This window comes from Carlito syrichta, unplaced genomic scaffold, assembly GCF_000164805.1.
Source record: "Carlito syrichta isolate Samal-C Ts95f unplaced genomic scaffold, Tarsius_syrichta-2.0.1 Scaffold309804, whole genome shotgun sequence".
Classification (NCBI taxonomy): Eukaryota; Metazoa; Chordata; class Mammalia; order Primates; family Tarsiidae; genus Carlito; species Carlito syrichta.
This window is the reverse complement of record NW_007253900.1, coordinates 617,795-640,243: the sequence shown is the minus strand read 5'-3', so window position 1 is coordinate 640,243 and position 22,449 is coordinate 617,795. Positions and strand designations below refer to the sequence as shown.

General features: G+C 40.7%; 1 protein-coding gene across 1 annotated transcript in view; it reads right to left on the bottom strand.

Annotated features, from left to right (window-relative positions):
- Positions 1-22,449, bottom strand: part of SLC35A1 (solute carrier family 35 member A1) — a 31,566-nt gene that overhangs the window by 2,374 nt on the left and 6,743 nt on the right. Inside the window, exons 2-6 of the mRNA XM_008067872.1 lie at positions 11,913-12,072; positions 11,583-11,735; positions 5,091-5,157; positions 2,095-2,271; positions 1,521-1,655 (exon numbers count right to left, since the gene is read on the bottom strand). Coding sequence (XP_008066063.1) covers positions 1,521-1,655; positions 2,095-2,271; positions 5,091-5,157; positions 11,583-11,735; positions 11,913-12,072 — 692 coding nt within the window. The remainder of the gene's footprint in view (positions 1-1,520; positions 1,656-2,094; positions 2,272-5,090; positions 5,158-11,582; positions 11,736-11,912; positions 12,073-22,449) is intronic.

Sequence of the window (22,449 nt, the reverse complement as noted above, 5' to 3'; positions counted from 1 at the left end):
CTCTCAAATATTCCTTGGGCACAAAGCCATAATGATTTTGCTGAACATAAAGATGGATCAGAACTGCAGTTAAGAGTTCACACAAGTACGGTGAGAAAAGCATAAGGGATGGCCTGCATACACCTGACACTGAAATGGCGAGTGGCTGGCCTTGCACAGACCAGGCACCGTTCTGCACACGTCACCTGAAGACCCTAGGAGGTAGGTGATACTGTTCCCATTTTACAGAAGAAACCAACACACAGCTGACATGACTTCCCCAAGACTGCACAGCTAATAACTGACACAGGCAAGATTTGAGCCATACTGTAAGTGGCATTCTAGGATTTCTGCAACACGAATATCCCTCTATTTGCATTTATAACAGTCAATTTTAAAACGAAATGTAAATATAGGCCAGGTCTGTTTCTTTTTCTTAATGTGAATATTTGATATTCGTCATACATTAGTTTATGGTATACTAACTGATCAGCAAAGAAAATTATTACACCACAAAAGCATTCTGTAGTGTTAAGTCGCTATCACTGCTTAAACAGTTCACAAGCCTAAATTATGTTGGGTGTGACAGCGGGGATAATTCCATCACAAGAACCAGCAAAGCAGTGGTGCCAGAATGCCAGCTACAGTGGCACGCGTTCTAATAATGAACTGAATGAAATGAATATATCTTTACAAATGACAAGCAAATTTAGACTTGGATTGTATTTTCAAAACCAATTCACACCCAGATCCGAAACAGCTAGGGAGGTACAAGCTAAGTGGAGAATGAAAGGTGTTTTTCTGCTTTCTTCTAAATAACAAGCTAGATAGTTTAATTTGGCTGCTCAGAGCAACTGTTTCCTAATGTGAGTACCTAATCACACTGCATTCATCTGGAATCACCCAAGTTGTCCTGTATCTAATATTTAAAAAGCACAGGGAGGCCTTGACTGTTAAAAAAAAAAAAACTCTTTTTAGTACCTGAGTAGCTCCCGCACTTTCACCTAGAAGCAGCAACCCTCAGCATAAGCTCTAGAGCCATTTAACCTAAGCACTGTTTAACCACATTCCACACAGCTACCAAAAGCTGCACTTGTGGAATAAATTGTAACAAAATAGGAATTTCTGTAAATAGTATGGCTAACCCCCTCCTCTCTCCATCTTTTTTTTTTTTTTTTTTGAGCCAGAGTCTCACTCTGTCACCCAGGCTGAAGTGCCATGGCACAATCACAGCTCACCGCAGCTTTGACCTGGATTCAGAACGTCCTTCCACCTCAGCCTCCTAAGTAGTTGGGACTACAGGTACATGCCACTATGCCCAGCTAATCTTTTCTTCACGCAACGAGGTCGCGCTATGTTGCCAAGGCTGGTCTTAAACTCCTGGGCTCAAGCAATCCTCCCACCTTGGACTCCCAAAGTGCTGGAATTCCAGGGGTGAGCCAACACACCTGGCCCCAACTGCCATTTTTAATAAGTGATGAGATGAATCATGGAAGTGAGAGGCTTTCCATGTTAACAACTTAACACAAATGACGACGTACTTATCTGCAACCCAAACAGCATCACTGAAGCAATGGTAGAAAGGACAATGGCTGCTGCCGCAGAAAAGCCTTTCATGATGTTGTCGGTGTACTTAACCACAACAGACGTGTAGAGGCCTCCAACACTTGCGAGAACTTGTATACGGAAAGAAAGAAAACCTTAACACTCAAATAAATGAAACATTCCATAGTGGTGATGCAATTTTCATCCCCAGAGATGCCACACTAATTTACCTAGAAAAGGAAAGTACTATTTTCCTTCGAAGCAGTCATCTGAGTCTGTACTAAAATGGAGTAGCTCCTACACAACACTGTTTTTCCAAAACAATGCCCAAAGGGCTATATGGTCTACTACAAAATTGTACACATTTGTTGCTAACGCATTAGATACTTGGGTGGCAAAGCTGTCCCAAAGCAATTCTGTCTTCACAATCAAAAGTCAGTAAAACTGAAATTACATTTTCAAATGTATTCACAATGTCAAAGGAATAATTTTAAAATGTTGTAATGGCTTAAAACAGACATCTAACTTTTAAAAAGATATACTCAGAACCTTTAATTCCTGGATACTTACAGATGACAAACCAGACATAATATGTGTAACCATAGAAAAATCCTTTTTCTTTAATTTCAGCTCCATCTGACAAGTAGACGCCAACTAATGTCACAATAATCCCTGATAGATACATTTGAATGTTTCTCACCCAAAGGGAAGTGTCTGAACTCTTTAAAACTTTTTCAAAATACACTCCTGAAAGAAAATTAGACATAAGGATGTTAATTAAATAAAGATTATTATAAATTAAAAGATCTTTCATTTAGAACAAACACTAGAGATATGTAAAGTATATGCTTTGGGGAACAAATATACTTTTATGTTAGTTAAATGTGCATTATGTAGATTGTGATACATGGCATACTGAACATCACCGATTTACATTTTTACAGAACATATAGATTAATAACTAAGTGGGAACTTTATAAGCTACAGTGACTAGGAGGCTATTATTAAAAATATTGTTTCTGCCTTTATTACCACAATAAGATAGAGCACAAAAGCTCCCTGTTCTACTTTTTTTTTTTTTTTTTTTGAGTTGGAGTCTCACTCCGTCACCCAGACTGGAGTGCAGCGGCCGCTCCCGGCCACCGCAGCCTCGACCCGCTGGGCTCCGGCGATCCTTCCGCCTCAGCCTTCCGAGTAGCCGGAATTACAGGCATGCGCTACCACGCCCGGCTGATTTTTTGATTTATTGCAGAGATGAGGTCTCGCCAAGTTGCCCAGGCGGGTCTCGAACCCACGGGCTCAGGCAATCCACTCACCTCAGCCTCCCAAAGTGCTGGGATTACAGGCTGAGCCACCGAGCCCGGCTAGCTCCCTGTTCTTCTTAAGGCCAATAAGTTACTTGCTTTGGTCAGCTGAAAAACTGTACTATTAGTGTGAATTACTTAATCACATCCCTGTAATATCTGCCTAGCAATGAATACTCCAAACTTTGCAAAATGACCAATATAATCATGGCTTGGAATTGTTTTAGAGTAACACAACCAAAATACGATTTGAATAGAACTTGCTGAGTGAAACCATTTTCCTTTAAAGCAGGGAGCCACAAGCCAAGTTCATACACAGTGTTCGAAGGACCATGACCTCTCCCACTAAATAATAAATTTTGTGTGTATGTGCATTTTTCTGGCAATGAGGGTCCATAGGTTTTTTTTCTGATACACCACAGGGGTACATGACTGCCCCCCCCCAAAAAGTCATATGCCGCTGTTATACTTACAATGAATGCATGTTTCACAAGGACATTTAGTTTGTTTGTTTATTTATTTTGAGTTGGAGTCTCACTCTGTCGCCCAGGCAGGAGTGCAGTGGCACACTAACAGCCATCCCAGCTTAGACCTGCTGGGCTCTGGCGATCCTTCCGCCTCAGCCTTCCAAGTAGCTGAAACTACAGGCCCGCGCTACCACACCTGGCTAATTTTTGATTTAGTGTAGAGACAAGGTCTTGCCAAGTTGCCCGGACTGGACTTGAACTCGCAGGCTCAGGCAATCCCCTTGCCTCGGCCTCCCAAAGTGCTGGGATGACAGGCTGAGCCGTCGAGCCCGGCCAATTTGTTGGTTCTTAAGAATCAAGTTGCCGGGCATGGTGGCTCATGCCCGTAATCCCAGCACTTTGGAAGGCGGAGACGAGAGGACTGCCTGAGTCTACGGATCCGAAATCAGCCTGGGCAACTTAGCGAGACTTGGTCTCTACAATTAAAAAAAAAAAAATAGCCGTGTGTGGGGGCGCATGCCTGTGGTTCCAGTTACTTGGAAGGCTGAAGTGGAAGGATCACCTGAGCCCAACAGGTCGAGGCTGTGGTGACTGTGAGAGTGCCACTGCCCTCTAGCCTGGGTGACAAGAGTCAGACTCCTCCTCAAAAAAAAAAAAAAAAGAATAAAATTTAGCATTAAGTAAGTATATTCCTGAATTTACATTTTCCCCTCTTATAAAACAACTCATTTTACTTCTCTATCCGGCCTCCTCTCCTAGCCAAAAATAAAAACAGAGTCCTAACTCTATAAATAGGCACAAATAAGGACGAGTAAAATGTATAGCTATAACTAATATGCTCTCCTAAAAAGAGCTTTAAGTTCCATCCATCTCTGTTGGAACTATTTCTAAAGCACACTTCACTTCTTATGTTACACTTAATACTCATACTTGCTAGGCCAGATGCGGTGGCTCACGCCTCAGCCTTCGGGAGGCAGAGAGGAGAGGACTGCCTGAGCTCAGGGCTTCAAGACCAGCCTAACCAACATGGCGACACCCCGTCTCTACGGTAAATCAAAACATTAGCTGGGTGTTGTAGCATGTGCTTGTAGGTCCAGCCACTTGGAAAGCCGAGGCAGAAGGATCGCCTGAGGCCAGCAGGTCAAGGCTGCAGTGGCCATGAGCGTGCCACTGCACTCCAGCCTGGGCAACATAGTGACACTGGCTCAAAAAAAATTTTTTTTTTATACTTTCTTATCTTTTCTTGATTCATTGGAGGAATGCTTGTCCCTACACATATAGCTTCAGACTTCCATAAAATTATTTTTTTCCTTTCCTGAGTCAGTGTCTCACTCTGTCACCCAGACTGTAGTGGCACTATCACAGCTCACCACAGCCTCAACCTCCCAGGTTCAGGCGATCCTTCCACCTCAGCCTTTAGAGTGGCTGGGACTACAGGTGTGCGCCACCATGCCCAGTTAATTTTTTTTTATTTCCTATAAAGGCGAGGTCTCTCTCTGTTGCCTAAGCTGGTCTCAAATTCCTGGTATCAAGATGTCCTCCCACCTCAGCCTCCCAAAGTGCTGGACTTACAAGCATGAGCCGCCACGCTTGGCCTTCCATGAATAAGGACTGAGGTCTACACTGAGTTAAAGCTACACATTTACAGGAAAAACAGCTGCCACAAAACTAAATAAGTAAGAAGATAAAGCCTTAATGAAAATAAAATTATGATAAAGCAAGACAAACCAGATCCACATTTAAAGTTTGACATTTTCAAAATACATGAAAATAAAATGATGCTTTTATGATTTACCTGCAAATCCTGAGCACAATACAGCAATAGCTATAGCACCAAACCCTAATAATGGATTCTGTTCCACCTGCAATATTAATTTTTAAAGTTATTTTTAGTGACTAGCAAAGAGAATTCATCCAAGAGTCCAAACAAATGATTGCAGAAACCTGTTATAGTTTTATTCAAAGTATGTTCCATATCAGACACTGCTCTTCTATAGAATACGACAGGACCAAATAAAACAAACAGACCATTCCAGGCATTAACCAGAGCACTTGATTTAAGTTAAAAATGTGTCCCTCGATTCACAGCATGTGCTTAATTAATGTGTACCCCGTTTCCTAATGCCAATAAGCACTCTGGCATAAGGTTTTGCACAGATGGCATACTTCCTAATTTCATCTTCTGCTACCCCCCTGACTCAATCTTTATTATAGCATCAATCTTGGAAATGGTAACAATTTATTTCCCATCACTTATAGAATGAAGAGCTGGCTTTTAAGATTCACCATTTTACTAGATTTTTATAAAATATTTATAGTATACCTTCTGTGTACCAGATACATTATGTTTACGTATAGCTATGGTTTCGATGTCCACTCCAAAACTCATGTTATTTAATTGCCATTGTAGCCATATTAAGAGATGGAGCCTTTACGAGGGTTCCGGCCTCATGAAAGGATTAATGCCATCATAAGGGGAATAAGTAAGTGATCAAAAGAGTGGGCTCCTGACAAAACAGGATGAGTGCGGCCAACCTCCTGTGGCTCCGGGGCTCATGTCCACCTTCCCTCCTTCGGCCGTGGGACGACCCTCACCCGACGCCAGGGCCACGTTCGTGAACTCCCCACCCTCCAGAAGCGTGCACCAGATAAACTTCTGTTCTTTATGGATAATTACCCAGTCTGTGGCATTCTGTTAAAGCAGCAGACAATGGACTAAGACACAACTAAATGAATAAAGAAGATGACACACAGCTCCGGTTCTTGGTTCACGTATAGGCAAAATTGGCAAACACTGACTATACTACTATGAGACAAATGCTAACAGATGCATAAATAACAGTGAGTCCCAACCCACTGTTTCAACTTTATTTCCTCTTTCTTCTCTACATTAACCATCAGGACCTTTTATCAGTCTTTCCTGAGAGATAAACACTATCTCAACAGTATCTAAAATTAGAGAGCTGAGATTAATGACAAGGACAACAAGGAAGCATGTATTTTGTTTTTCAGAATAAATATGCCTGATGTAAGGAGAGCACTACTTTTGCTAAGTACCTGAGAAAGAAAGCTTGTTCTCAAGTATTTGCATGAAGATAAAAGGAGAAACAGAAGCCATTATGGACCAGTGGCTCTCAAAGTATGATCCCTGGACCTGCAGCAGCAGCATGCCCTGGAATTTGTTAGAAATGAAAACCGTCAGCCAGGCATGGTGGCTCACTCCTGTAGTCCCAGCACTTCGGGAGATGGAGGAGGGAAGACCTCTTGAGGCTAGGAGTTCAAGACCAGCCTCGGTACCAGAGTGAGACTCTCTCTCTACAAAAATATTTTAAGATTAGCCGGGTGTGGTGCCACACACCTGTAGTCCAAACCACTTAGAAGGCTGAGGTGGGAGGATCACTTGAGCCCAGGAGTTTGAGGCTGCAGTGAGCTATGATCATGCCACTGCACTCCAGCCTGGGCAACAGAGTGAGACCCTGTCTCTAAAAAAGTAAAAAGAAATGAAAATTGTCAGGCTCTATCTCATTATCTCAGCCTTACTGAAACTTAAAGTTTGAGAACCACTGCTACAGACTACAAATAATTAACTTGGCTACTTGACTAATACAAATTTTAAGACTGGCATAGATATGAGGGGAAAAAGGTGAGATTTTATCTATGCCAACATCTGTTGAGAAGCTAAATTCTTAACTTGCTTTCCTGCTAGCTTATAATGTCTCTACAGTTAGGAAAAACAGTGATGGAAACTACTTCTCTGGGCCTGATTCCGATTGATAAGAAACTGCTGTGTGATAAAGTGGACATGGTAGAAACTGTGATCTTAGCATGAGTAACAGCCTAAACACGGCACAGTCAAGAAACATGTGCTCTAGTCTTGAATAAATCAAAATTCAAAATTACAAAACCTCAAGTTAGAATTCCATGGCTTTCGCGACCCGCCTGGGCAATTTGAAGAGATCTCATTTCTACAATAAATCAAAAAATTAGCCAGGTGTGGTAGTGCGCGCCTGTAGTTCCAGCTCCTTGGAAGGCTGAGGCAGAAGGATCGCCGGAGCCCAGCAAGTCAAGGCTGTGGTGGCCGGGAGCGGCCACTGCACTCCAGTCTGGGCAACAGAGTGAGACTCCGACTCAAAAAAAAAAAAAAAAAAGAATTCCATGGCTAATGAGAAGATGGCTCAAGAGAGATGAAGAAATACTGAAGAATGAGGTTCTGGAGAAGAGTAAAAAAAGAAGACATAAAGAAATCAGCTTGACTAAACAAGGGCACTGACACTTTTACTGGATTTTGATTTTACAGGAACAAAAGAAATGAACTGCAGATCAAGAAGAATGTAACCAGAAATTTAAGAACAGTATCAAGAAATTGAAAACCCAGAATAAGTGGATGCTTGGAAAAAAAACTGTAAACGTTAAAAGGCGTTTAAAAGTATGTTTATTCTAGAAGAAAATAACATGTTTCTTGAGCTAGATAATATACTGTTAGAAAGCAAGAAAATAGTTGCCCGTGGCTGGGCACGGTGGCTCATGCCTATAATCCCAACACTTTAGGGAGGCCGAAGTGAGAGGACTGGAGGATTCGAGATCAGTCTGGGCAACTTGGTGAGACCTCATCTCTATAATAAATAAAAAAACTAGCTGGGTGTAGTGGCACATGCCTGTAGTCCTAGCTATTTGGAAGGCTGAGGTGGAAGGATCACCTGAGCTCAGCAGGTTGAGGCTGCAACGGCCACAAGCATGCCACCGCACTCCAGCCTGGGCAACAGAGTGGGACTCCAACTCAAAAAAAAAAAAAAAAGAAAGAAAGAAAGAAAGAAAAGAAAAAAAAGAAAATAGTTACCCAAATCTAGTTTCCATTTTCTCTGTGAATAATTTCTTAAATAATAAACACATTTAAAAGGGAACCGAAGTCTAAGACATCTGGTTTGCTAATGATAGGAATACCTAGCTAAATAAATGGAAAAATCTCTATCAAAAAAGTTGGTGAGTTAATGTACATAAAGCATTTAGAATAATGTTAGTGTTTAGTGCCATCATAAGTGATTGCAGCTGTGAGTATTTATACTGATTACTAACAAAATGTCAGAACAGACTTACTGATGACACACAGAACTTACAAAGTTTAATGGTCCTCAGTGAAGATTCGTGTGGCTTCCCTGAGCATGAAACACACTGATTTCCTTACTGAAAAAATTTCCAGTGTTAAGTGATATGGGGAATTCTATAGATATAACGTTTGGCAAGAAATCTTGGCAAGGTTTGCATAATATCTTTATGGACAAGAAGGAAATGAAGTGAAGGGAAAGGTGTGATCTATTCAAAATTGAGTTGAATGCTTATAAAGAAAAATGTTCATTAATTGAACAAATCAAGCTAGACTAGCACCCAACACCAACTTGCCAGGCACATGAATAAACCACCTTAAATCTTCCAGCCCCAGTCAAACCTTCAGCTGACTGCTTCCCTAGCCAATATCTTGACTGTACCTTACAAGCCCTCAAGCCAGAACCACCTAGCTAAGGCACCCTCAAATTTTTGATCCATAAAGACTATGAGAGATGATAAACATTTAGTAAGCAAGAAAAAAAATCAAGCTAGAAAGAATTCTAAAGATACAGCCAGACTGGGGGAAAGTGACTCATGCCTATAATCCCAGCACTTTGGGAGGCTGAAGCGGGAGGGTGGCTTGAGCCCAGCAGCTCGAGAGCAGTCTGGGTAACACAGCAAGATCTTGTCACTACAAAAAAATCAGAAAATTAGTTGGACATGGCAGCGCATGCCTACAGTCCTAGCTATTTAGGAGGCGGAGATGGAAGGGTCGCCTGAGTCCAGGGGGTCGAGGCTGCAGTGAGCTGTGAGCATGCCACTGCATTCCAGCCTTGGCGACAGAGTGAGATTCTGACTCAAAAACAACATAAAAGTATAGCCAAAGAACTCTGGCTCTAATCTGTCTAAAATTTTCAGTGAAGACCCAGAAGGCATTTGCCTCCAGAAAGCACAATACTCATGCAGCTAATAACGGGTAGGACCCGTAAAGAACTCAAAAGGTTGATCAACGACCCAAAGCTAACAAGATGAGCTTAATAATAGAAATACATCCTGCATCTTGGCGAAGAAGGAGTTCATTCTACATGACACGTTTGAGACAAACTATGCAACACAGGTACATGCAGTTGTGTACAATCAATTATAGACCAGATACCCTGTCCCCTCAAAAATCAATACAGTCATGTACCACATAATAATGTTCCAGTCAATGACAGACCACATGTCCAACAGTGGTCCCAAAAGATTATAAAATCATGTTTGTACTGTACCTTTTCTACATTTAGACACAAATTCCTACCATTGTGTTACATGTCTACAGTATTCAGTACAGTAACATGCCGACAAGTTTGTAGCAATAAGCTGTTCTCACAATGATGGAATCACCTACTGATGCATTTTCAGAATCCAACATATACCCATCATTAGGCAACACATGACTATAATCTTGTGCTGATTTGACAAGTCCCTAGTATTCAGAACAAAGCAGGTGACTACCAAGTTATCCTCAGACTACTAAAACAACTTGTGGAGTTTTAGGACATTCTAGCCGGGTGTGGTGACTCAAGCCTGTAATCCCAGCACTTTAGGAGGCCAAGGTGAGAGGACTGCTGAGCCCAGGGGTTCAAGACCAGCCTGGGCAACCTGGCAAGGCCTCGTCTCCACAATAAATAAAAAAAAAATTAGCCTGGTGTGGTGGCGCACACCTGTAGTTCTAGCTACTTGGAAGGCTGAGGCGGAAGGATCACCGGAGCCCAGCAGGTCGAGGCTGTGGTGGCCGTGAACGTGCCACTGCACTTCACCCTGGGCAACAAAGTGAGACTCCAACAAAAAAAATAAAAGGGACATTCTGAGAAATAATGACAGAAGAATGCATCTAGAAACACAGAAAGTGCAGAGGCAGGAGGTAAGGACTGGGACATCTCTGCCTAGAAACCACATTGCAGACAGAAACAATAAGGCTGCTTAAATGGGGGAAGGAGAGAACTTGGAGGGTGGGATGGTGAAATTGTCCTCAAACATTCACAGTGTCATATGGAGTTAGAAGGGATGTGCATTATTCTCACAAGAATCATGAGAAACGAGAGGCAGTTACAGAAGGCTGCATTCTGTTCTACATTCTGTTTAAAATACGAAAGCACTTTCTAGAGTGGCCCAAAACTAAGATAAGCTGCCCTTCACTCTGCTTTAGCCAACTAGGCTGGGCACATACATTACCTATGTGAGTTGGTATCTCACTTTTCTAATGGTGTGAAATGCTACTTAGTTCTCATATTTAACTTGTGTTTGTCTTACTTCACAAACCAACTATTTCTCTAAAGCTCTACAGCTGAGTTAAATGTGCAGTACATACTTAACAAATATCTTGAAATGTTACCAAGAATATGAACATACTTCCACATCATCTGAAGACAATAAATATTCACCTAAGACTCATTTTCTGAAAACAAAACAAACCTCCACCAAGCTACAGAGTAACTACTAAAAAGGAACAGACTTCCTGCTTTCACAGGCTCTCTGTACACTTGCAGCTGCCTTCTATTCCTCAGGCAGCCACAGTCCATTTGCTGAAAGCTAAAGAGAGTCCTGTGCTCAGCTGCAGAGGGGAACCCCTGACCTTCAGAAAACCACTCCCTCGCATTCCACTTCCTACTTTGCTGTGGGGAAATAACTGGCTGAGGGGCATAAGGACAAATCGGATCCGTACCCTAACAAGGACTCTTACAAACCCAAGAAGTAATCAGGCATTCTTGCCCTGCTTCATGATCAATGACGGCTGAGGACACTGTCATCCCTATCGCTGACAGTGGGAATATGTGCCCTAGCGCAAGAGGCTGTGAGTTGAGGGAGGAGACGAAAACGAGATGGAGACAGCCTGGCTCAGTGTTTCTGAGAGGATGTCTAGAGAGGTCTACAAGTTCTGAACCCACACGTGTGTGGAAGCTGGCAGTTTCTGCCACAACTTTGGACAAGTTTGTCATCCATAAGATGAAGGGGGTGGAAAACATTATGTCCAAGGTGCCCACCATCCCTAACACATGCTAGATGTACTCTCCCGTGAGAAACAGAAAGCCAGTAAGTATAATTTTCCCTAATAATATTATGCTAAAGAAGAAGCCCGTCTAGAAGGCAAAAATTATTTTAAAGAAATGTAATCATACTGCATGCATCAATGTGACTGTCCAAAGTGCATAAGATGTGAGGGAATTTCCTATACAGCTATGGGATGCATTTCGTTTCTTACCACAACTTTTGTCGCTTGGGCTGGCTTCCACTGTACAAGTGTGACCCCGCCACACAGCATGAAAACTGAAATCCACTGCAATTTGCTGAGTGTTCGGTTTAACATTAAAACGGTACATAAAGCAGTACAGGGGATCTTCAACTGGTAGGTCACCTGGGAACAAAGTGACAAAGGAACAGATCCACTTACCGTTAGTTTGTGAGACAAACATATTAACACCGTTTCTGATCTCACTAATCATCAAGAAAAAGATCTGCTACGTGGCGAAGAGGGAACGAGAACGCTTTTCACCGTAAAAGCGTGCTTTGCATGGTCATTAACCCCACATACCTGGTACACAGCTGCATCCAAGTTGCTCAGCGCTAGGAAAGCCATGTTGTTCTGAACAGCATACACCAGGGAAGGTACACTTAGCTTCATCAGTTCCTTCGGGCTCCCCAAGACGTGCTCTCTTAAAGATGCCTCGAATCTGCCCAGACTGCCGGTTTCTCTTTGAAAACAAGATGAGGAAAGGGGCGGGAAGGGAGGAAGGAAATGCTCTCAACAAGGGCCCTTCGCACAGCACAGGTGTCCGATGTTAAGTTCACTGACGTAAGTCAGCAGACGGTGAAATACACAATTTTCAACGAATTTTGCATTTATCAAAAGAAACACACTAACAATGTATCCCAATTAGAAAAATTACAAGTCCTATTTGGGAAAATATGACAACAACTAGACTTGCCACTATCAACCCGTGGTCAAAACTTTAGGAGGTTCTGAATGTATCAATTAATGAGATCAGAAGACCAGAATTGCTATGACCTATAAAAAAAATTAAACCCCTGCCTCTTTAATAGTACTGCATCAAGTTCAGCCTGAATACTTTTCAATCAATCAGGCTACATATCTATTTTTAAAGTTTTTAAAAACTACAATAGATTTAATTACAAACAAGAAAAAAGCTTTGGTAGTTATGAAGTTACTTGGGTCAGGAATAAAGTGATTCAGGTCAATGTTATTTATAAATGAATTTAATACTTACGAAATATAGTAGATAATACATCTTTAATTTATATAGGCATATTCTCAGAAAATTTAATATCTGTAGGAAATCTGAATAATTTATTAATCACTCCAAAAAAACAATATCTGTAATGTACATAAAGTTTGCTAGTTGGCTGTATATTGATTATGCATGCTTTAACTATTCTTATTTTTGCTATTATTATTTCAAGAGGAACTGCTAATGTGACTCATATTTTCTCTATTGTAAATCACTTCATTTCCTGAACATGAAAAAAATAATGTTTTATAATAAGCACCAATACCCCCAAAAGCACTTTATCAAAATGGTCCTACCTGCAACTCACAATGTCCTTAAGAGGACAGCAATACTTTGTTGATGACACAGTGCTATTTCAACTCAAAGTCTGAGAATCACAATAAACCCCTATATATTTGTTTTTTGGTTTGGTTTTGAGTTGGAGTCTCACTCTATCTCCTAGGCTCAAAGTGCAATGGTATGCTCACGGCCACTGCAACCTCGACCTGCTGGGCTCAGGCAATCCTCCTGCCTACGCCTTCCAAGTAGCTGGAACTACAGGCACGCACTACAAAACCCGGCTTATTTTTTTATTTACTGTAGAGATGAGGTCTCACCAAGTTGCCCAGGCTGTCTTGAACCACTGGACTCAGGAGATCCTCTCGCCTTGGCCTTCCAAAGTGCTGGGATTACAAGCTTGAGTCACCATGACCAACAACTTCTATATTTTTGGTTAACATATTAGAATCAAAAGTTGTGAATTGAATTTTTTCATACTTAAGTGCTGAAAAATAATTACCTAAATTCTGAGGGAAAGTAAAAGTCCATCAAGTCAAACTGACCAACTTGTTTCTATTTATTCACTGTAGAACATTCCACCCCCAAGAAAATGCTTAATTAATAAGGCAGGAAATTTAGCCTAGACCACAGAAACAAAAGACGTCCTTCTTAGTTACACATTTTTTCTGCTACCAAATTCAACACTGTTCCACACCAGTGTTAAATCTATGTGCTGAAAAGTAATGTACACAGCCTGGTAGTAGACTACAAATTACCAGAAAAGGGAAAGAATACCAAAAAGATTATTCCACTGAAAAACCTACCTAGTAGAGTTTCCCAGGTGTCTGAAGACTGGCTCTTTAACATGATAGTTGGCGTTTTTTTAGCTGTTTAATACAAATCTAAGAAGTCCTGTAAACTTTCCTGACATCTTAAATAGAGCATAAAGAAGTTTCTCAAGAAAGTTTTCCCTTCAATTATAAAGCTGAAGGAAAAAATGAAAGAGAAAAAGAGATAAAAATAAAAAAGAAACACCTTACTAAGGGGATATATTAGAAAATATCAACATTTTATTTTCATAATTATCACATCAGTATCATGATCCCATAGATATAAATTTTACAGACTGTACACACTGCTTTTTACAGACCCCATCCTGCTTTCACTATTCTATTCCTTTTGGTGCCCCTCTAAAGGCTAAGTTACACACTGATGCACTTTCAGGGTGGTATCCCGAAGGAACAACTGAGAGGTATTGGAGTCCACACTCCACCTGTATCTGTCTCCCATGTTTATCTCCCCCATACAATTCTTCAAGCTGAACCCTCAAAGGCTACAGTATATAGCCATCTATCCTTCCCCTAATCTCCAACTATGGGCAATGCCATTTTACCTCCAACTCTTAAAGATATTATAAGCCTTGCTGAGTGCAGTGGCTCATGCCTGTGATCCCAGTGTTTTGGGAGGCTGAGGTGGAAGGGCCGATGAGGCCAGAAGTTCGAGACCAGCCTGGGGAACATACCAAGATCCCACCTCTACCAAGATCCCACCTCTACAGGTGTAGAAGTGTACACCTGTAGTCTCGGCTAATCAAGAGGCTGAGTCAGAAGGATCACTTGAGCCCAGACACTGGAGGCAACACAGCAAGACCTTGTTTCTACAAAAAAAAAAAAAAAAGTTAACCACATGTGGGGCATGGGCCTATAGTTCTGGCCACTTGGGAGACTGAGGCCGAAGGATCACTTAAGCCCAGGAGGTCGGAGCTGCGGTGAACCGTGATCATGCCACTGCACTCCAGTCTGGGAAACAGAGTAAGACTCTGACTCAAAAACCAAACAAAAGCAAAAAAGTAAGCTATGGGAAGCCTTCAGTGGTGTCAAATGACTTTTTCTGGCTACAGAAAACAGGGTTGGTCTCTTTGCCCCTCAGAATACGAACTCCTGCAGATCCAACTGTGACTCCACAAACCAGCACACCAGCGCCAACACTCAAGACTGCTGTGGTCCCTTTTCTCCCCACCACTTTTCTTCCTTCTCAACCCTGTCCCCTCGCTTTTCAGCTTTCACATAAAAAGGAGGGCTCAAGAAACAAATGAGCAGCCAATCTGAGCACCTTTCTTTCAGTGTGGCAAACCGGAAAAGCAGTGTATCACCACTGGCCCTCACCTACCCCTTCTGTTGGCTGCTTTGGATCTATTTTTTCACTGCCAGGAAGGCTGGAGTCTCTTTTTCTGGTTATTTCTCTAATGCAGACATTAGAGAAGCCAAGATATACCAGAATGTTCATTGCTGGAAAGCGCAAATGTGGCTGTGGTACCACAGAATCATAGCAATATTATATAATTATAAGGCATTTGAAATAAGTTACAAAAATAACAAAGGATACTAAAACAACTAGTAAAATAGAGTAACAGAAAAGCATCAGAAAGTAGACAAAGATTTAAAGAAGGTAAATGATTTCAATACTAAATGGATTACATCCTGCTTAAATTAACATTTGTTAAGAATACAGCTCATAAATCTTGTATTTTGCTTGACACTAAAGTTATATAAAAGAGCAGTACGTCTTCTAGAAAACACTAGTAATCATCTGTCCCTTTGTTTTATTATTTTTTGAGTTGGGATTTCACTCTGTCACTCAAGCTGGAGTGCAGTGGCACAATCACCGCTCACAATAGCCTCAACCTCCTGGGCTCAGGAGATCCTTCTGCCTCAGCCTCCCAAGTACCTGAGACTACAGGTGCATGTCACTGTGCCTGGCTAATTATTTTTTATTTTTTGTACAGGTGAGATTTTGCTATGTTGCCCAGGCTGGTCTCAAACTCCTGGGCTCAAGCAATCTTCCTGCCTCAGCCTCTCAAAGTGCTGGGATTACAGGCATGAGCCACCGCATCAGGTTGTTTTAGCATTAAGGAGAAAAAATAAATGATCAGTTCTAAATATACTGTAGCCTTGAATATATTATTAAAAGGAACACATAAAAACCAAAGGATATTTTTTCTTTCATTTTCCTGAACTTTTATTTTATTGGAAATCAAATCACAAGCACATTAGTATTTTTTGTTAAAAACAAATTTATTAAATTTAATTACATAAATGACATTACTAAATAAGAGCATGTATAATCAAAAGCATATAGTAAAATTTTTTCAAATATAGTCTCCCTCATTCTCTGTTTGAACAATTCCTTTGATTTTTATCATTGGAATAGAATCTGTGTGTAACCTTTGGTCATCTGAAGAAATCTGTCAGTCCATGTTGACTGCAGAGAGATTCCGCTGCTGCCTCCCCACTAAATTTCCTATCAACTAGCTGAAACCAGATCTTTCTGACTTATGTTTGGTCAGAAGTAGGCCTCTTTCTTCCAGCTCCTGAAATGACGAAACTACTAGGAGGCATAAAATCCTTGGCTAGCTTACCAAGACACTGTGCAAAATGGAACAGAGCAGAAGTTACTCATGAGCTTAAGAAATTTAAATTTTTTTCACAAATTTCTTACCATCTGCAAAGTATAATAAACTCACATAAATGACTCTGAAGGGCTAGGTTAAAAAAATAATGAGGTCAGGCCGGGCTTGGTGGCTCAGCCTGTAATCCCGTGCTTTGGGAGGCCAAGGTGAGTGAATTGCCTGAGCCCGTGGGTTCGAGACCTGCCTGGGCAACTTGGCGAGACCTCATCTCTACAATAAATCAAAAAAATTAGCTGGGCGTGGTAGCGTGCACCTGTAGTTCCAGCTACTTGGAAGGCCGAAGCAAAAGGATCGCCGGAGCCCTGCAGCCGGAGCCCAGCGGGTCAAGGCTATGGTGGCCGGGCGACAGAGTGAGACTCCAAGTCAAAAAAAATTAATAATAATAATGAGGTCAATTTGAGGACAAAAATATCCATCATATGAGGTACATGATTTTTACTTCCTTCCTAAGACTCTGAATCCATTATAGCACGGGTATAAGGAGGCAGTGAAAATGTCAACCCAGAAGGAGAAATAAACAGAGCTAGATAATCTATACTGTGAATATTTGACAGCTACATTAATTAGTGTAGATAATGCTATCAAACAGTAAAAGAGTTTACTCTGGTCTTAATGTGTAGTTCAGAGTTAAGATATATCTGGTTTGTTACCAAACACACCCAAAGTATAGGTACATAAACATTTACACATCCTGCTAGGGATACTTAGTCTTTATAAACTGTGGCGAATGGCAAACAATAAAGTTGACTTTGCTCTAAGGCAATATAAGTGTTTTAACTTCCTTTTCTTCATACTGCCAATGACATTTAAATCTAAACTGTTAGTGTTAATAGCTGTGACAGACCTTAGTAAAGAATATAGCTAACAAGAAATTTTCCTGTGAATTGCAGTAGTAATTAGATTTACGAAAAAATTTTTAATATTGTATTGTCTTATATTTCAATCAAAGTATAGCTTGAAAACTGATAACTTGAAATTCAAATACTAAAAAAAAACCACCTGATTCTCATATAGAATTTTGACATTACATTGATCACCTGTCCCCAAAAACAGAATTTACTAATTTCCTTTTCAATTTAAAAGTCATCTGATATAATCATACATGTGCATAACAGTGTATGTACAATATTTATTACATCTTTGTTTTGTAGTAGCAGAAGACTGGTAACGACCTAAATGGTCATCAACAGAGACTAATATATATGATACATCCATATAATGAAATACTATGCAACTTTAAAAAAGAATGAGACAAATTGCTATGTACTGACATGAAACCATCTGTAAGAGAAACATTTCAGTGTAAAAAAGATAAGTGGGGTACAGTGTATATCATACATAGTGCCCAGCAATCTCTTGCACATAACCAATTTGTCCTCGTAAATCTTATTTATCAAGGTAAAATAACCATCCATTAATTCCTCCCCATATCCTCTTTTTCTTACAATTCTACTTTGATTGAAATAAGAATGATTTCACACTCCAAAACTTCCAGAAAGTTGTCAGTAAAATCAACAAGGATGAGGGAATCTCATTCCACTCTAGAGAGCTCTCCTCCCCACTTTCTTTGTATTTATATGAACCTGGACTCAAGGATTACTTTACAGGTTAGAATCTGTTTACATTATTTTGATGCTCAAACTCCCAGATTTCGACTGTGGGATCTCCTTCAAGCTTCCTCCTGTTTCCTTTTTCTTTCATATATATATATTTTTTTTTTCTTTCATTGTTAAGTATAAACAGAAACCAAAAAAACCCCACTACTTCAACTGAGTAACAAAACTACACTGAAGGCAAAAAGAGACTGACTCTAGTACTCTAAAACACAGTATCTTTACTGTATGCTCCAAAACCAAAAGCAAAAAACTACATACAAATACATAATACAAATACTTCAGTTAGTAGGGATTTTTTTTCTCACAAGGTTACATTAGAAATTCTGAAACTACTGATGTATTCTAGGATTCAGCAAGTAAGTAAATATCTTGGGGACAAAGGAAGCCAGACCCATCATGACTGGAGAAGGCAACAAAGATGGGTGAGGGGAAGGTCAGAAGGAACCCTGTGGTATCTGATCAGAAATGTGGGTATCACATACATATAGTGAAAGAAAAAAAATGTGTAAATATATATATATATATGAAAGAGAAAGGAAACAGGAGGAAGCTTGAAGGAGATTCCACAGTCGAAATCTGGGAGTTTGAGCATCAAAATAATGTCAACAGATTCCAACCTGTAAAGTAATTCTTGAGTCCAGATTCATGTAAATACAAAGAAAGTGGGGAAGAGAGCTCTCTAGAGTGGAATGCCAATTAATAAATGTATAGGTAATGATGAAATGTTTATTACTTTTTGACAACACTAATTGACAATTAAATGAGTGAAAGTGTGACAAGAAAGAATTTACTTGCTCTCAAAGCATCTCTCTACAAGATACTTATTAATAACAAAGAGAAACGGGTCACTTTATGTGGAGAAACATAGCAGGTACCACCTTAATCAAGAAATCAAAGGAAGTCACCAGTGATGGGACAAACAGAGATCATAAACACCACAATATGCTGCACTGAAAGGGACAAATCATTTCTGATATTCCTGATTCACAAAAAAAAGACCCTAAGTTTAATCACAAGAAAATAATCAGTAAGCATAATTTGAAGGATATTCTACGAAATAAATGACCTGTGCTCTTCAACAATGTCAGGGATATGAGAAAAAGAAAGATGGAGGAAGTGTTGCAGATAAAAGGAAGCTAGAGACAGGACAATTAAATGCAAACTGTGATCCTGGAGTGGACTGAAGTTCAAGAAAAAGCTCTTCTGCTAGAAAGGACATCAGTGGGGCAACTGACAAAATTTATCTAGGTCTGTGAATTAGATAACACTGTTGTATCAGTGCTGATGTTTCAATTTTGATAATTTTCTGGGATATGTAAGAGAATGTCCTTATTTTTAGGATACATGCATTGAAGAATATTAGGAACAGAAAGGCATTGTATCTAAGTCTTACTCTAAAACAAATCAGAAAAAAATTATATACGTGCACACTCAAACACAGAGAGAGGATATCATGTAAAACCAACATATCTTGCGGTGTGGAATGTGCCATGGACTAAATGTTTGTGTCTCCTGCTGAAATTCGCATGCTGACTCCCAATCCCCAATGTAACTAGTATTTGAAGGTCTCAGGTTCACATGAAGTCATGAGGGTGGCATCTGCAGGAGGAGGAAGAGGCCAGAGCCGTTTCTCTCCCCATCACACAGCAAAAAGGCCGCTGCTGGTGAGGAAGAGGGCCCTCACCCAAACTGCAACTGCCAGCATCTTGCTCTTGGGCTTTCTAGCCGCCAGAACTGTGATAAATGTCTGTGGCTCAAGCCACCCCATCTGTGGTAGTTTATATAGCAGTCCTAAATAAGATACATGGTAAAACGTGGAAATAAAAAGTTAGACTAAGAGAAAAAACAACAAAGTCATTGGAAACTACTGAACTAACAGTGCCACTAAGTGCTTATCTTTGTTCTGATCCCAAAAACTGCATAATTTTTCACTGTTCTGAAAAATTTATAATTTGATCCGGAAGCTTGTCTTCTAATCCTATCACTGCCAATCACTTCCTAGGTGCCTTTGGCAAATTAAAACTTCCCTCAGTCTAAGACTTAACATCATAGAAGAGGAAATAATAGCTACAGCTAAAATGGAGATACAGCTTAAGCATCCCAAATCTGAACACTTGAAACCCATGTGTTCCTAAGTCCCAAACTTTTTCGGTGCTGACGTGACACTCAAAGGCAATGTTTATTAGCGCATTCTGGATTTTGGATTTTCAAATTTGGGATGCTCAGCCCAAATTAATATTAACGCAGATATTTCAAAATCTGAAAAATTCTGAAATCTGAAACACTTCTGGTCTCCAAGCACTTTGGATGAGAGATACCCCATCTGTACAACAGTGAAAAGAAAATTAGCTACAATTTCCTGCATGTTTCCCTCGCCTGTTTCCAAAGTGGGACGTGAAAGACTGTTCACTGTTCCTTGACACCATCACTGTCTGGCAGCCTGCCACTCTCAACAGCAGCGATTTGGAATGACTGAGGGTGGCAGATAATTAGTTGCTGCAATCTTAGTGGAGGACGTGTGGCACTTGACATAACTCATTTTGACAATGATTAACAGCTGGTGTTCTATAGTGTAGTTGCTTTCTAAAGAAAAGATACCTGCTCATGAGGTTTTCAAAGATGCATTTTTCACAACAGTCTCAAAGAGGGGCATTATTCTTTGGCTTTTCTAGGGAAATTTTAACTTACTGCAGTAGCACGTTATGTAGTTTCCTCATATTTACTGCTCAATTTTCTTGGCAATCCCACCGAGGTATGCATCTCTCTGCCTTATTGTACCACAAACTGAAAGAAATGTGACTTTATTTCTTTTTTTCTTAATAAAAATGAAATTCATAATCTTTGTTGCCCCAGTGTCTATCAGGGACTCTTCACTGAATCAAGTCTATATTTCTTCTGAGAAGTTAAATGTCCTAAATATTTCAAGAAAATTGCATTTATAATTTTTTAATTACTTATCTTTTGACTATTTTAAACACTGTCTTAGCCCATTTTGTGTGACTATAAAAGAATACCTGAGACAGGGTAATTCATAAAGAAAACAGGTTTATTTTGCTCACAGTTCTGCAAGCTGGAAGGTTCAGGGACACGGCCCTGGTTTCTGGTGAGGACTCTCCTGCTGCATCACAACATGGTGGAGGGGAAAGGGAAGTGGCGGTGCAAAGAGAAGGAAACTTGAGGGCATCCAGGCTTGACCACACCCAGCTCTCTTGGGAACTAATCCGGTCTCCGGAACTCACCGCCAGGAGAAGAGCACCAGGCCGTTCAGGCGGGATCCACCTCCAAAGCGCAAACACCTCCCACCAGGCCCCACCTCCCAACACCACCACACAGGGGATCAGATGTCAGCATGAGCTTCGGTGGGGACAAGCAAAGGACAGCCAAACCACAGCAGGTGACTAGGGCAAAGAAAAGATTGGGGATTGGAATTAAGCTATTGTCTTCCAAGGTTTTAGCAAACCAGGTACACCCTTTAGCCTACCAAGGTCTTACCACACTAATGTGAATGCCAGAACACCCCCGCCTCAGGACATGGAAACCCTCTACTCCTACCCCAGGGTAAAAGGAAGACAAAGAACCAAAGAGAATGAGGTCTCAGCCACTTGACCTAGATTGTCATCTCAGGTTCTGGACAAACAGGACTCCCTAGTAACAGCCTTCTAGGCCAGACCTCTACCACCTCAAATCCTGAGAGACTGGCCTTTAGATTAACCCTGTACACTCGGTTGTCCACTTTGAGAGGACATTGTAAATCGAGCAGACCACTCAGATGTCCCCTCCCAGGGGGCATTAAAGACATTGCTGGTGATTAGGGATAATTTTTCAGGATGAATTTTTCAAAAATGCATGTTTCCATTCAAAAAACAATGAAAAACCTGAGTCCCATTTGAAATTGGTCAAGCTCCTGATAGATCATTTGAGAAGTGGTTTTCAGGAATCACAAGTGCGTCCTTCCACATCATCTTCAAACAACAGACTGGACAATAAATTACATATGATTAATGTGGGAAGAAGAAAACAAGACTGCATTATCTGCTCAAACAGAAAAATGCCAGGTGGAACACAGCAAACAAATTACTATTGTACAACATGTACCAATAAACCTGCGATGCATGTCGGTGACTATTTCACATTACCACACATTAGAAAAATATAAGACATAAAATTTTGATTTTTTTGGTCATAAATAAGTTCCTCAATGTCCAAAATTCCATTATAAGCCAAATATCATTACAACAAAATAACTGGTTTAACACTCTACTATTTAATATGAAATGAAGCTGGGCTTGGTGGCTCAGCCTGTAATCCCGCGCCTTTGGGAGGCTGAGGTGAGTGGATGGCCTGAGCCCGCGGGTTCGAGACCCGCCTGGGCAACTTGGCGAGACCTCATCTCTACAATAAAATCAAAAAATCACCCGAGCATGGTAGCGCATGCCTGTAGTTCCAGCTACTCGGAAGGCTGAGGCAGAAGGATCGCCA